The 13162-nt window shown below is 51.4% G+C and overlaps 1 protein-coding gene across 1 annotated transcript in view; it reads left to right on the forward strand.

Annotated features, from left to right (window-relative positions):
• Window positions 1-13162, forward strand: part of Pdia5 (protein disulfide isomerase family A member 5) — an 83867-nt gene that overhangs the window by 12694 nt on the left and 58011 nt on the right. The window contains exons 2-3 of the mRNA XM_052158752.1: window positions 9453-9579; window positions 11711-11798. Of these exons, the coding sequence (XP_052014712.1) occupies window positions 9453-9579; window positions 11711-11798 (215 nt within the window). The remainder of the gene's footprint in view (window positions 1-9452; window positions 9580-11710; window positions 11799-13162) is intronic.

The raw sequence follows: 13162 nt of genomic DNA on the forward strand, positions 1-13162 counted from the left end.
TGTCTCCATTGTGCCGGTCCCATGACCCCACCAAGTCTTTTGTTGCTGTTGTCTGTGTCTCAGGTGGAAATAGTGCTAGAGTTACAGAAAGGCTGCATGAAGAACGGACACAGAGGATTCTCACACACCCTTTATTCAGGGGGAATGAGTACATTTAATCACATACAGTTCCACTCCTCTTCTATATGTATAAAGAGTACATACAATGATCCTAGCTTAAGTGCTTCAGTCACAGGACACAGCAGAGTTTCAGTCTTACTGAATGGCCTTTCCCAGAATTAACTAATTCCTGTCATTAAGCAATGACTGTATTTCCTTCGACACAGGAATATTATCTTACCTCACACAATGCAATAATTAAAATCAGGAAAGAGAACCGATGGCCCTCATTGCCCACTGGGGAATGGGTCCAGGAACCCCCCCGCTCACATGAAAATCCACAAGCACTCGGATGTCTAAGACTAGCACAGTGTTTGACACACGTGTAATCCTCCGTGCTCTCTGGTCCTAGCTTGCTTGTGAAGCCTGTACACCTCAGATGCTGTGTGAACAATCAGACTCTTAGGACTGTGAGGAGAACAGTCCTTCTGCACGTCAGTACAGGTGAACTCTCAGAGTACGTCCGATCTGACGTTGATGGAGTTGGCAGGTGCATCAGCCACTGATGTGTAGGACCAGTTCTGGACCCCGGTCTGAGACCAGTGTTCTCAGCCATCCTTAGAGCATCAGGCTTGGCAGCAAGCCCCTCTACCCACTTAGCCGTCTCGAAGACCCTGTTTATTTCTTTCTGTTTTGAGGATCATGCTGTGTTGTCCGGGCTACTAACCTCAGCCTGCAGCCTCGGCCTCCCGAGTGGGCATTACAGATGAGGGCCACCATACACCTAAGCTACAATTTGAGTTTTGATGTTTCCATTCAGTGTATCCTAGTGGCTGGCCTCCACCGCCCCACTTTGCCCCATTCCCAGTGATGTTACCTTTGTTTCCTTACTTACTCAAGGTACTTTGTCATGGTTCACCCGCTGTAAAGTTAAATTTCTTGATTAGGAGACTCTTTGAGAGATACTTCCATAATGTAGCCAAACGATGGTAATTTTTTTTTTTTAATTTAGAAATCAAACATTCTTACTATGCTGAGTGAGTTACAAAGTAGAGAAAGAAGCGTGCAGCTCTCCAAGGGCAAAGTACTTAGGTGCATTTTGCTCTCTGGCTGTTTCTTCTGAGTATCATTTTATTTGCTTGTGGCTGTGGTCATGCCGTGAGGATTCCAGTTCTTTTTTTTTTTTTTTTTTTAACTTAACCTCCAGGCACATGTTTTTACATCATGTACAGCCAGTCCCCTGCAGCGGGTGTTTGGGTTGTTTGCCTCTTGTCGATGGGGCTGTATGAGTCATATCTGTGCCAGAATCTCTGTTCACCCCCTCAGGACAGCTCCTCAGAAGTGGATCCACCGAGTCAGAGGGCAGGAGCACTTTCAAGCGACCCGCTACCCCATGCCAAGCAGCTTGCCATAAAAATTGGCTGTGTTAGGCTGCTGCCAGCGCTGAGACGGGCAGGCTCCATATTTTAAAAGATTCGCTAATGGTGCCCTAGCCCTTTTCTCTCCCCTTTTAGCGGTGGCCCACCAGCAAAGAGTTGTGTGATTAATTTCCTGTGTTCTGAGTTATGAAAGCAGGGGTACTTATTTCCAAAAATACATCCCAGTGCCAGGGAGAACATTATTTTTCTCAAGCGGCACAGCTCTCGGCATCAGGCTGAGAGCTGACGTCACATGTCTCAGGAAGAACCTTCAGGATGAGGGGCGATTTGAGATCACATGTGAGGACTTGGGGTATTCAACCTAGGGTCTTTAGAGGGGATGGTGGTCTTCAACATGGGATAGCTATAGATGGCCTAGGAGGGGAAGAGCATAAACCTCCCATGATTAGCCTGGTTCAGGGTGATACAGGCAGACCAGAAAGCATGGACTTCTAGGAGGGAGTTCACATGGTGAGTTCCCATAGTCTTTTTTTGTCTTATACACCTTGCTTGGAGTCTTGTAAGGGATGATCTGGCCTTCAGCCTCCAGCAGGGTTCCTTACTAGGAAAGGACCAGATAGGGGAACTGTAGAGGTCCCAGCTGGTGGTTGCATGTGCAGGGAGCTGGCCCGATCAGAACTGCTCGGTGACTGTGCCGACTGTCAGGAGATGCCACACAAGTCTGTGGATCCTTCCACAGTCCCAGATACAAGGATTGGTATTCCAGGTGCTTATGCGAGTAGGTGTGGAGTAGTTTCTTGTTGAAGCTGCTATTTAATTAGGTGCTCAGACCTGTGTGTGTGTGTACCAGAAGATCCAAATTGGCAGTGCCTCAAGAAGATCAGATAGAGAAAGCCCTCTGTTGTGAGAGGGAGCCAAGCATCTTCTAGAATGTTAACTACGAATCTTTAGCAAGTCTGCCCTTTTCATCTTGACAGGGCATCTTGAGTTCCAGCTCGCAGGAAGGATGACACTTGGGAAGACTCCTGTCAAGTCGGACATAGCAGCGCATTAAGTTCAAGGCCAGCCTGGGCCTGGTCTCTGTAGAGAGTTCCCAGCACTGCCAGGGCTACATAGTGCGTTGTCGTGTCTGTGTTAGTATGTTTGATCCCCAGGAGCTGGACTTACAGGCAGTTGTGAGCTGCCATATGGCTGCTGGGAATTGAACTAGATCCTCTGGAAGAGCAGTCAGTATTCTTAACCACTGAGCCATCTCTCCAACCCCAGGGACTGTCTTTAACGGTACGGCATAATACTTAACACTTACAGCCCATGGGCTGGGATTTAGCCCAACGCTCACACTTGGTACAGGGGAGTCTTTGAGGTATGGCTTTTATTGCAATGGCCCAAGGACCCCAGCCGCTTCTTCAGAGGCATCCTTACCTTCTTGGCAGTCATAAGATTAGGTGTGTCTAATACTCCCATTAGGAAGAACTTCAGAAATCCCTTTTATCCCTTCCCTTTCCAAAGAAGGACACCGACCAAGGAGAGATGACCTACTTACCAATGGTCACTCAGCCAGTGACTGACAGAGTCGGAACCAGCTCCACAGTGCCACTCCACCACCCCTCCCAGCTGTGGGCTCCAGGTTCTCAGTGAGCCTGTTTCTCTGGCATTCTGTTCAGACCCTTGCGTGTCTTACCCCTCAGTCCCTTTACCACCAGGTTCCTCCGTGTCTAGACATCCAGATTCTGACATTTCAAAGCTATTTTGAGCAAAATGTGGGTTAAACTAAATTAAACTGGTTTCTTCACAGCTCCCAACACAAGAAGGGAGTCTTTTACTCAGGTGACAGAGGGAAACGGCTTGAGCCCCACCTCCACCCTTCCCCTTAAATGCTAAACTTCTGTCCCCAAATCTCCCTTCTTCTGCAAGCCGGGTTTTATATAACTGACCGTTGCTGGCTCTGGAACTTGCAGAGGAGGGTGAATCTGTAATGACAGTCACTGCCGTTCCGGGGAATGGGGAAGGTGCTGGCACATGCCCCGGAGACAGCCTTTTTATTTTTATTTTATTTTTTTAGGTGGAGGGTATAAGGTGATGAGGGTTGTTGTCGCTGGTTATTCTCTAGGCGTATAGATGGTGGCACTGCTGGTTGGCTCAGTGGAAAGGAGGAAGGGGTTTGTGTGTGCTGTGGGCAGGCAGGGAGTGGGCACTGGGTAGGACGAAGTGGAAAGGGAGGCCTGGCATATAGCACTTGTTCCTGCGGGGATCAAGTCAGGGGTTACTGCCGCACGTTAAATGTCTATACCTCTGTGTCCTTGAACTTGTAAAGCTTGTTATCAGTATAAACTCCTTCTCCTTCCTGACCATTAGCTCTGTTGCTAGGAAGTGACTCCTTGTGTGTGTGTGTGTGTGTGTGTGTGTGTGTCTGTGTGTGTTAGGCCAGAATCCCTTGAACAATTTGAAGCCCTGCCTCTCTCTACTGTGTATCTAAAACACGTCCTTGGGCACCTAACCTCGGGTCCCCCTCCATCTTCTGTAGGACACAAGTACCCACCTGCTGGGTTACCCTAGCGGTAAACTCGGTAGACTCGTCACTGTGCACACATGAACCTGGCAGGGTTCTCAATGTGCTATGTGACCTCTACAGCAGGTCGCCGTGCAGATGGCTAAATCCGCCAGGTTTTCTGGTGCTGAATGTGCGTACGTGTGCATGCCTTCCTGCCTGGACCTGTGGCTCGGCCTCTGGGAGGAAGAGGAGGCCCCCGGCTGTTGTTGTCCCTGCTACTCAGAGGCAATTAGCACTTGCTCTGCGCTGTGCCTGCCAAGTATTGCATTAGGTTCCTGTCTTCCTCCTCCCTTGGTTCATAATGAGCCGAGCCACCAGGTGAGTGAGGATATTATCCTCTCCTGCCCTTCTGGGTCGGGAGATGGCACTCAGCAGGGTAGGAACAAGCCTGAGACCTTGAGAATGATGGTACCTGGATTCATGCCATGTCTCGTGTGACCCCAGAGCCACTGCTCTTTTCAGGGTGTCTAAAAGGTGGCACAGGGCTGGGAGAGAGGCAGCCATGTAGATAGGAGAGCTACTCAGAGACATCGCAGACAAAGAGGGAAGTGGGTCTCCTGCCCTTTACCCAGTTGCGCTAGGACGAGGACAAGGGTTTCACAGGGCCCTGAAGAAAGTCTTGAGTTCTGCTGAAGGGGAGAGGGGGTGGCGGAAGGGGACTGGTGATTGGGGCAGGGTGGTTCTCAGATGGGGTGGGGTGATCTTTTATGGTACCGGAAGAATCTGGTGTTGGCGGGAGGGTCTCCTCTGTCATAGAAAAGGGGACCACAATTCTCCAGCAGGCAGGGAAGTATTTTATGGGTCTCAGTGGTCGCAGCAGTATAGATGCTTAGGGGAGACTGAGGTGTGAGCAAAGGTCATCTTTCCTCCCCTCGTGCTCTTGAGTTCTTGACTGCCAGTATGAAGGCCTACCGAGCACAGGAACTATACTGGTGCTGGCTGGGAAGCAGCTGGCTTTGGGAGCACTCCAATACTGACTTTTCCTCCTGGAGCACAGCGGGGGAGCAGGTAATCTGGACGGCCATTGTGGCCTTACTTATTATTGTCAGGCAGGCTTGTGGGTTGTGACTTAAGGAGCTGAGTCTGCTGGTCTCTGGGCCGGGAGACCAGGGTTCACCGTAGCTCCTGTCAAGGGAAGCAAGGAGCCTGCTGGAAAGGTTAACAGAAGAAGCAGAGGAGAAAATGGACTGTTAAGTGGCTGGAGGAAAGGTGTAGGAGGAGGGCTTCCCTCCTGGCTGCTTCTGTGGGTGCTTGTGAGGGTGAGTGAGGTCTTGGGGCCTTCTGTCCTTTTCTTAGAAGTCTTAGTTTGTACCACATCTCCCTGTATTCCCTGTGGTCTGGCCATTCTGGTTGGGTTTCCTCTCTGTGAGGCCTCATGGCAAACTCTGAGTCTTCTGTGCCCATAGATCCCTGAAGGCTTCCTCTCCTCTGTGGGGACCCTGTGACCAACCACACCTGTGTGCTGCACCTCTTATTACCCAGCCCTTGCCCTGGGTGTGGCTCCTCAGTGTCCTGGCTCGCAGTCCTTCCTTTCCCCTAAAATGCTTTCCCAGAGACTGTGGAAGCCTCTGAGCTTTCCCAGCCTTTCCCCACTGGGCCCGCCCTGCCTTCCTGTCTCACCCCTGGCTAAGGTCTCAACCCTGCTCCTAACACCATCCTTCTTCCTTGGCTGGGCCCTTCTCCCACGTCCCCTCTCTGGCTCCAGATCATAGAGACTTCAGTCACCTCACGGCTCACCCTCTAGCTTGGAGGACGTGTGTTGTTCATGGGTGCTTTTTCACATGTCTGTTGGCCACAGTCCCAGAAATCTTAGCCCACTGCCATCTTCTTCAGTCCAGGAAAAAAAAAAAAAAAAAAAAAAAAAAGCTGCCTCCGCCATTGGTCTGTCTCCTGTGGTTGGCTGCAGTTCCATCTTTGGAGCCATTTTGGACTTTCTTCCCACCCCCAGCCCCCTTCTGGTCATTGGAGATGGTTGGATGGACCCTTTTCTCTTACTTGTTCAGTCTGCTGGCTGGTCCCTCTTCCCGTCACCAATTCTGGGGTTCTGGGAAGATGAGTCTGATGTCTTCCCTGCCACTCTCTTGATGACCACTGTCAAGTCCTAGGCCATCAGAGAACCAACTACTGACTTTCCTTATAAGTCCCATTCTGGTTGTTTATTGTGCTGCAGTCTCCCTGGGTTTCATGGTCCTTTCTGGGCCTCTTAAAGCCACTAAGGGCTTACTTGGTGACATGTTCTCTGAGGGATGGTATCTGTAGACCGGGTGTGATTTGTTCTATTTATTAAGCACTCTGAAGGACACTCAGGGTATCTTTCCCTCCAGAGCTCTTAATCTTAAATAAGGATAAGGACCCAGTGAGGCTGCAGACCCTTCACAGAGACGTCTGTGCAAGCCTCCTGTTAGGACGGACCAGTGCCAGCCCTAGCTTCACCTTGTGTGGTGGATTTCAAGCAAAGTCAATTTGCTCAGGGTATTTTCAGAGAAGCTTAAACTCTTCTACCGTGTCAGTAAACACTGGGCCAGAGGCTTTAGTGGCTGGCTGGAAGGTGGCATGTTTAATCTCAGGTGGCCCTTGGTTGGATGACCTAAGGGACTGTTGGGATTTATATAAAGGAAGCCAGGGTATGTGGGAGATTGGGATTCCTAAGGTTTCGGTGATGGACGCTGTGTCAGTAAGGCCATAGCACTTCTGCTGTCTGGTGGGTGCCTGCCAGACCCAGGGACGGCTAGAGTGGAGGGGAGGGTCCCTGGCCAGGGCAGTTATGTTTCCTGACTGTATTCTCTGAGGGTGGAAAGTAAAACTGCAAGCCGCCATGTTTCTCTACCGCACTGTCCGGTAGTTTTCTCAGTTGCTGCTGTGTATATGCACCGAGCCATGGACTTCTTAGGGTTCGGCTCATAAGTCCCTTGCAGCAGTGGGATGACATGTGGTAGTCAGCACTGAAGGAATGTTCTCCTGAGCTCTGAAGGTAGTCTGCACAAAGCAGTGGCTCCTCAGGCATGGAGAGCAGTGCTGGCTCCTCCCAGGGGTGGGGTGGGGAAGGAACTCTGATTCTGGTGGCAGACTCCATTGAAACGTGTTAGAGTATGGTTGTGTTTCTCTCTTCCCGCATTGATCTGGCGATGAGCACTGGATGTTATGTTATCTGATGTTCTTAGAGTGCTTTGTGACTTTGTAAAGCACATTTAAGGAGTTGTCCCATGTGTCCTAGCAGTGTCCCCAGGGAGCTATCACCATCCCCATGGCACAAGGGATCCACTGGACCTCTGAAAGGTTCAGTGCTGTAGCCGGGCACCTTTAGCTTTTGAGGGGCAAAGCGTAGACACACACAGGTCGAGACATTGGGCGGCAAAGAGGAGATGACTTGGCTGGTGTGGGACACATCAGAAATTTAGGTTACTTGTTTGCATGGTTCTGGGAGAAATTCAGACTCCTCAAAGGGAGGAAGAGGACATCATGTGATCTCTCTCCAGTTGCCTTTGTCCATGGCTTTTCTCCATGACCTCTGACCTTGTAGAAGCTGGTTGCTTTGTTGGCTGCTGTCTCCATTGGTGTCCTATTGCTGAGAAGAGACACCTCAACTACCACAATTCTTCTAAAGGAACGTGTTTAACTGGGGCTGGCTTACAGTTCAGAGGTTTAATCCATTATCTTCATGGCGGGACGGATGGAGGCATTCAGACAGACATAGTGCTGGGAGTCCTACATCCAGATCAGCAGACGGAAGGAAGAGAGCAGGACACTGGCCCTGGCTTGAGCTTCTGACATCTCAAAGTCCACCTCCAGAGACACATGTCCTCCAACAAGGCCACATCTACTCCTAAAGGCCACACCCCCTAATCCCTGTCCAGTAGCATTGAATGACCAAGCTTTCAAATACATAAGCCTCTGGGGCCATTCCTATTCAAACTACCACACCTGCTGACAGCGTCCTGGGCCACCCCTCACCATCAATATGGAAACTCATCATCCTGCCTCTCTCTGTGCTGGGTCCCTTGTTGCCTAGGTTCTCTGCTTAATTTTTTCCTTGTCTCAGAAGAGTGTGGGCTCCCGTGACTCTCTGAGAAAGATTGTGTTGTTGGTACACTTTGCACATGTGAGGTATCTTCAGCTGGTGTGATGAACTCCTCCTGACTGACAGGCTGGGTGCGCAGTGACAACTTCTGAGAACTCGGAAGGCTGTGCTTGCCAGACTGTAGCGAGGAGTCTTTGCCTCTGCTCTGTCAGGGGTGGAGCTGCTTTTTAGGATCTCCTTTTTGTCAGCGTTGTTCAGGAAGTTCACATAAGCTGGCCTGGGAGATCTGCCTCCCAGTTCCTCCTTCCTCCTGTGTTTCCCCATCCACTCTGCTTCCAGTCCGCTCTTCCTCATGCTGCAGAGGCATCCGGCATCTCCAGGCCCCAAGAGCTTGGGGACACTTTGCTTTTTGTTTTGTTTTGTTTCTTTTATTGGTTGCTTTTTAAGATAGGGTTTCTCTGGGTAGCCTTGGCTGTCCTGGAACTCACTCTGTAGACCAGGCTGGTCCTCAAACTCAGAGATTTTCCTGCCTCCGTATTCCATGTGCTGGGACTTAAGGTGTGCGGTTGGCCAGATCTCTGCGATTGTTTGGCTCAGTGAGAAGAGCTTAGCCTCACACTCGTTCATTCCATCCTGGGGGTCAGAGAGGATGCATCCCTGTGGGTTCTGTGGATCGCTGCTTCTAGATGGGATAGCGTTTCAGACTGTCGTGCCTGGCCCTTGCATACAGACATCACTCTCTTAGAGAATTCTTATCTGTGGGTGGCAGTGCATTATGTATGGGTACAGTCCAGACAATCTTACTAGAGTACACGGAAGGGGGGGTGAGGTGGGGGCTGGAGTGGACCAAGCGGGAGCTCTAGAGGTAAAGAGGTAGGTGTGGTACTCTGGGAGGGGTGTTTTCATAAGACAGGCCTAGTAAGCAATCAGCCATGGGAGGGGTAAGGTTTAGCAGACCTTACCATTTACTGCTGAATTATTGGCCACTGATACATTCCAGGGGATGAGTATCAGGGTCTTCAATTCTTTTACCAACAGCTGAGCCTACCAGGATCCCAAGGAAAGCTCTATCTAAACCCATGGCCACAAAGATGCTCTAAGTCAAATTTAGCAGGTCAGGTGATCAAATGAACCAATGTGAAGAGAGATTCGTGGAGAGGAAGGGTTGGGTCGGGATGGTAAGGTTATGGGAGACAGTGGGGCTGAGAGAAATCAGGGTGTACTGTGTACAGATGAGAAATTATCTAAGAAAAGTTTTATGAATAAAAACGTTTTAAATTTCAAATCTAAAAAAACCAAAACAAAACAAACAAATGAACAGTGCATGTGTTTTGGGTGAATTGTCTGTGAGCACCCTGAGTGAGAGAGAAGTGAGACTTACGGTCTTTGGCTGCTTGGTCTCTAGGTGGTCCTGCCGACGTGGCTGTCCACCACAAAGGTCTCTTCACTCATTGAGAGAATCTCCGACCCTAAGGACTTGAAGAAACTTCTCAGGACCCGCAATAATGTACTAGTGCTTTACTCAGAGTCTGGTAAGTGGCCCCTTCAGACCTATCGGAGTGGTGGGAAGGGAGGAAGAGCACCAGAGGGGGCATTAGTATTCTTTGCTCTCTTTGAAGGCGTATTTGGTTACTTTGGGGGGGGGGTCATAGTGCAGTTCCTTCTTATGAGAATCCTGTGGGAAGAATACTTTGGATCTCCTACCTAGCCTGACAGGGAGGAACCTGTGAGTGCTGGATGCACACCTGACTCCCTGCCAGCCACAGGCCCCAGGCCTGCCAGTGCAGGCTCCACGGGAGCTGCAGATTAACTACCAGGCTGGCCTGTTGCCAGTTGAACTGGTCCCAGGCCTATGGAGATTTACCTGAGCAGGTGGTCCTGGTCCTGCCTTACCCCTGGGTGTCCTGCTGTCGCGTGAGATGCATAACCGACTCTGGAGTGGATTCCCAGGTTGAGGCCCAGTCACCTCTCCAGGAAGGAGCAGCCACCTGCCACTGCTCCTCTGACCTTGGGCTGGTGAGGGTACAGTGGATAGTTTGCTAGGCTCTTGGCGGTGACTTTGGAGAAGGACAAGTGGCTGGCTGTCACTGTGGTTCCAGCAGAGCTAAGTGTCGGATGCGGCTCCTGAGGGCGCCAAGTTTTCTGTGCCCTGGAGAAGCAGCAGCTAACGGCTAGGCTCGCTCTGGGCACAGATCCCCTTGGCAGCTCATCTGCCACACAGATCCCATTGGCACTCTGGGCTGATGGATGGTTTGGCCGTGTGTCCCTCGCGAAGGCTGTAGCCTCTGAGCATGGCCGTTCTTGCCCCTCGCTGCTTCCGAGGGCCTGGATGCCCTTTCACTGAGCTTCCTGTTGGGAGCCCAGTGTGTGAGCCTGCTCTTTTTCTCAAGTAGGGAAACTGAGGCAAAGGGAATCTCTGTTTGGGGGCTTTTCTTGTGTCTGGGTGGGTTGTTAGTGAGAAACTCTTTGGAGTTGTAACTGTTTGTAACATCTTGGGTCCCGGCTGGTTCTTCTCTCAGATTTGTCCCATGACTGGGGCCATTTATGACTGTCTCATTGGCTCCTTGCCACAAGGGAGGCAGTGCAGACTATCAGATACTCTCCCATTTGTAAATGAGGTCACTGGGAATAAGAAGGCATGACACTTGAGGCCAGCCACTCCTGGTGGTGGAGCCTGTCCAATATGGCCTCTCTGTATCTCGTTTTTTTCACATGGAGTCTAGGGAAAAGCGGGCTAGCTCTGCAGAGCCATGGCTTCAGAACCAGCACAGGCCTGAGGCAGAAGAAACCTGGGAGAGCTGGAGAGTTGGGTTAATGATGAGTCCAGGGGTCACTAATGGAGGGCGAGCCTGACCATTGCTCTGCTCCTTACCTGGCCCACCTTTGTTCAGTGCACTGCAAGTACAGCCCTGTGCAGCCCCACTATGCTGGGGGCGGGGCCTGGTTGATGGCTTCACCTCCTGCATCTTGTCCGTGCTTACCGCCCCAGACTCTGGCTCATAGTGGGTTTACTTTCCCTCCTCCCATCCTTCTAAGCAGCTTTTCCCTTCCCCTGGTGGGGTAGTTTATACTGTTCTTCTTTATCTGTGCCCCCGCCCCCGCCCCACCCCCGCCCCACTGGTGTGCACAGTGGAACAATGGCTTCCCTGCTTCAGCGGTTTGCTGCCTCCTGCTGCCCTGGCTGGGGTTTCCTGGGAATGCCTCCTCTAACCGACTCTGAGCAGTGTTTCCTAAGCGATACTTATTGTTCGCATCTGCAAAAGGCTCAGTGTGCTTTGTACTCACAGACAGCTCCCATTTCTACCCTGGAAGGGGAGCGCCTCAGAGGCACATAATTCAGATATCATTTCTGCTTGGCTTTGGGGTATATCCTGGGAGTTGGGGCAAGAGAAGGCAGCAAACTGCTGTTCACTGGGATCTGCATGCTGGGCCCTTTGAGTGAGTTCACAGGCTCGTGAGGAGGATGTGACCGAGAGTCCTGCCAGGTGCAGGAATCAAACACCCGCTGTAAACACCCTCAGTAGATCGGCAGGGTTGAAACCCTGATCCACAAGCCCTGTCCAGACACCTGGCCACCCAGACCAAAGAGGGACTCCTGTGCTCACCCCACCCTGCCCATGGTCCAGAGCCCTTGGACACAAACGTTTGATCTTTCTTTCACAGAGGTGGCAGCTGAAAGTTATCTCAAGCTACTGTCCACCGTGGCCCAAGCAGTGAAAGGACAAGGCACCATCTGCTGGGTGGACTGCGGGTATGTACTGGGGACACAGGGCAGGCGTCCTTACTGGTCGGGCCAGGGGTATGCTCGGAGCTTCTGGAGGCTGGGGCAGAAGAGAGAGCATGATAGATGCCTGAGGTCACACGGGGTCACTTGCGCAGAGGAAGGTTTGGTTCTCCACCCGTCTGCCCATTCATTCCTTTCTTCTCATTTTCTCGAAACTCTCTTATGTCCTCTGTGACTTTGTCTTCTCAGAGGGTGGTAGGGCAGAGGGAGTCTTCCCTGTTGGAAACCAAGAACCTTGATTCCAGACATGGGTGATTTTCGGGGTCACCCGGTTGGTTCGTGGTAAGTCTGTAGCAATAGCTGTGAGCCGTGAGCTTCGCCTGCAGTCCAGGCCCTTCTCACTCCTGCAGTACAGTGTAGTCAGCTGGCCACCAGACTAGACCTCCGCGGCCCTGAGGCTGGCTCAGGCCTGTGCCGGTTTAGTAAGTTGGTGAGCCTTAGGCCAGAGTAACCTTCATGCTATTCTGAGTCCTAAATGACTGATGGAAGTGCTGTGATGGTACACACCGTCTTAAGCTGCAGAGGAGGGAGATAATAGCACAGGAGAGGCGTGTATGGAGGAGTGTGTGTGCGTGTGCACGGGCGCACGTGCCTAGCCTCGTGCCTAGCCCCATGCCTCCAGATTCATGCCAACACTGGCTGAGCAAAAAAGACCGCTCACTGGGTGGCTGCTGAGGTCTCAGCCATTGCTTAACTCCAATTGATAGTTGGCCTGACAGCACTGCTACCTTTTAGGGGGTCTCTGGCACCCGCATTTTACTAGTAGTGCTCCAGTGTCACTGGGCAAATGACAAAATCTATCAGAGGACACTGTGGAATTTTCCATATCTGAAGATGACAGCGCTTTTGCCCAGCTGATGGAGCCTTATGGCAGGGCATTCTTAAGAGGCTAACAGGTGCCGGCAGTGAGTGGAAGAGCTTTGATGTAGTGCCTCTTCCCTCCAGGTCTATCCATTAGCTTTTACCAAGCACTTACTATGTGCTTTGAGGATTCACAGATGAATAGCTGTGCCTTCTAGGGGCGCAGTGTGTGAGGAAGAAGCAGACACATGAGCCAGGCCTTAGCTGACAAGAGAGGAGGGCTGTTAAGAGACTCTATATCCAAGAGGCAGCCAGTACCCGCAGCTCGGAAGGGTCAGGGAAACCTTTGCAGAGGCAGTGGTGTTCCAGGAGGGAACAGAGACCTGAGATGATCGTGTACTCATATTGCCCTGACTTTCCCTGCCAGGGCTCCCTGCAGCGTGGTTCCCAAGCGCTGCCTGTTGGGGTGAGTGTCCTGCTTCCAGAGGGGCTGTGGAACCCCCAGAATAGGGATACCTGAGCTGGTAGGA

This window comes from Apodemus sylvaticus, chromosome 15 (genome assembly GCF_947179515.1).
Source record: "Apodemus sylvaticus chromosome 15, mApoSyl1.1, whole genome shotgun sequence".
In the NCBI taxonomy this organism is placed as follows: domain Eukaryota; kingdom Metazoa; phylum Chordata; class Mammalia; order Rodentia; family Muridae; genus Apodemus; species Apodemus sylvaticus.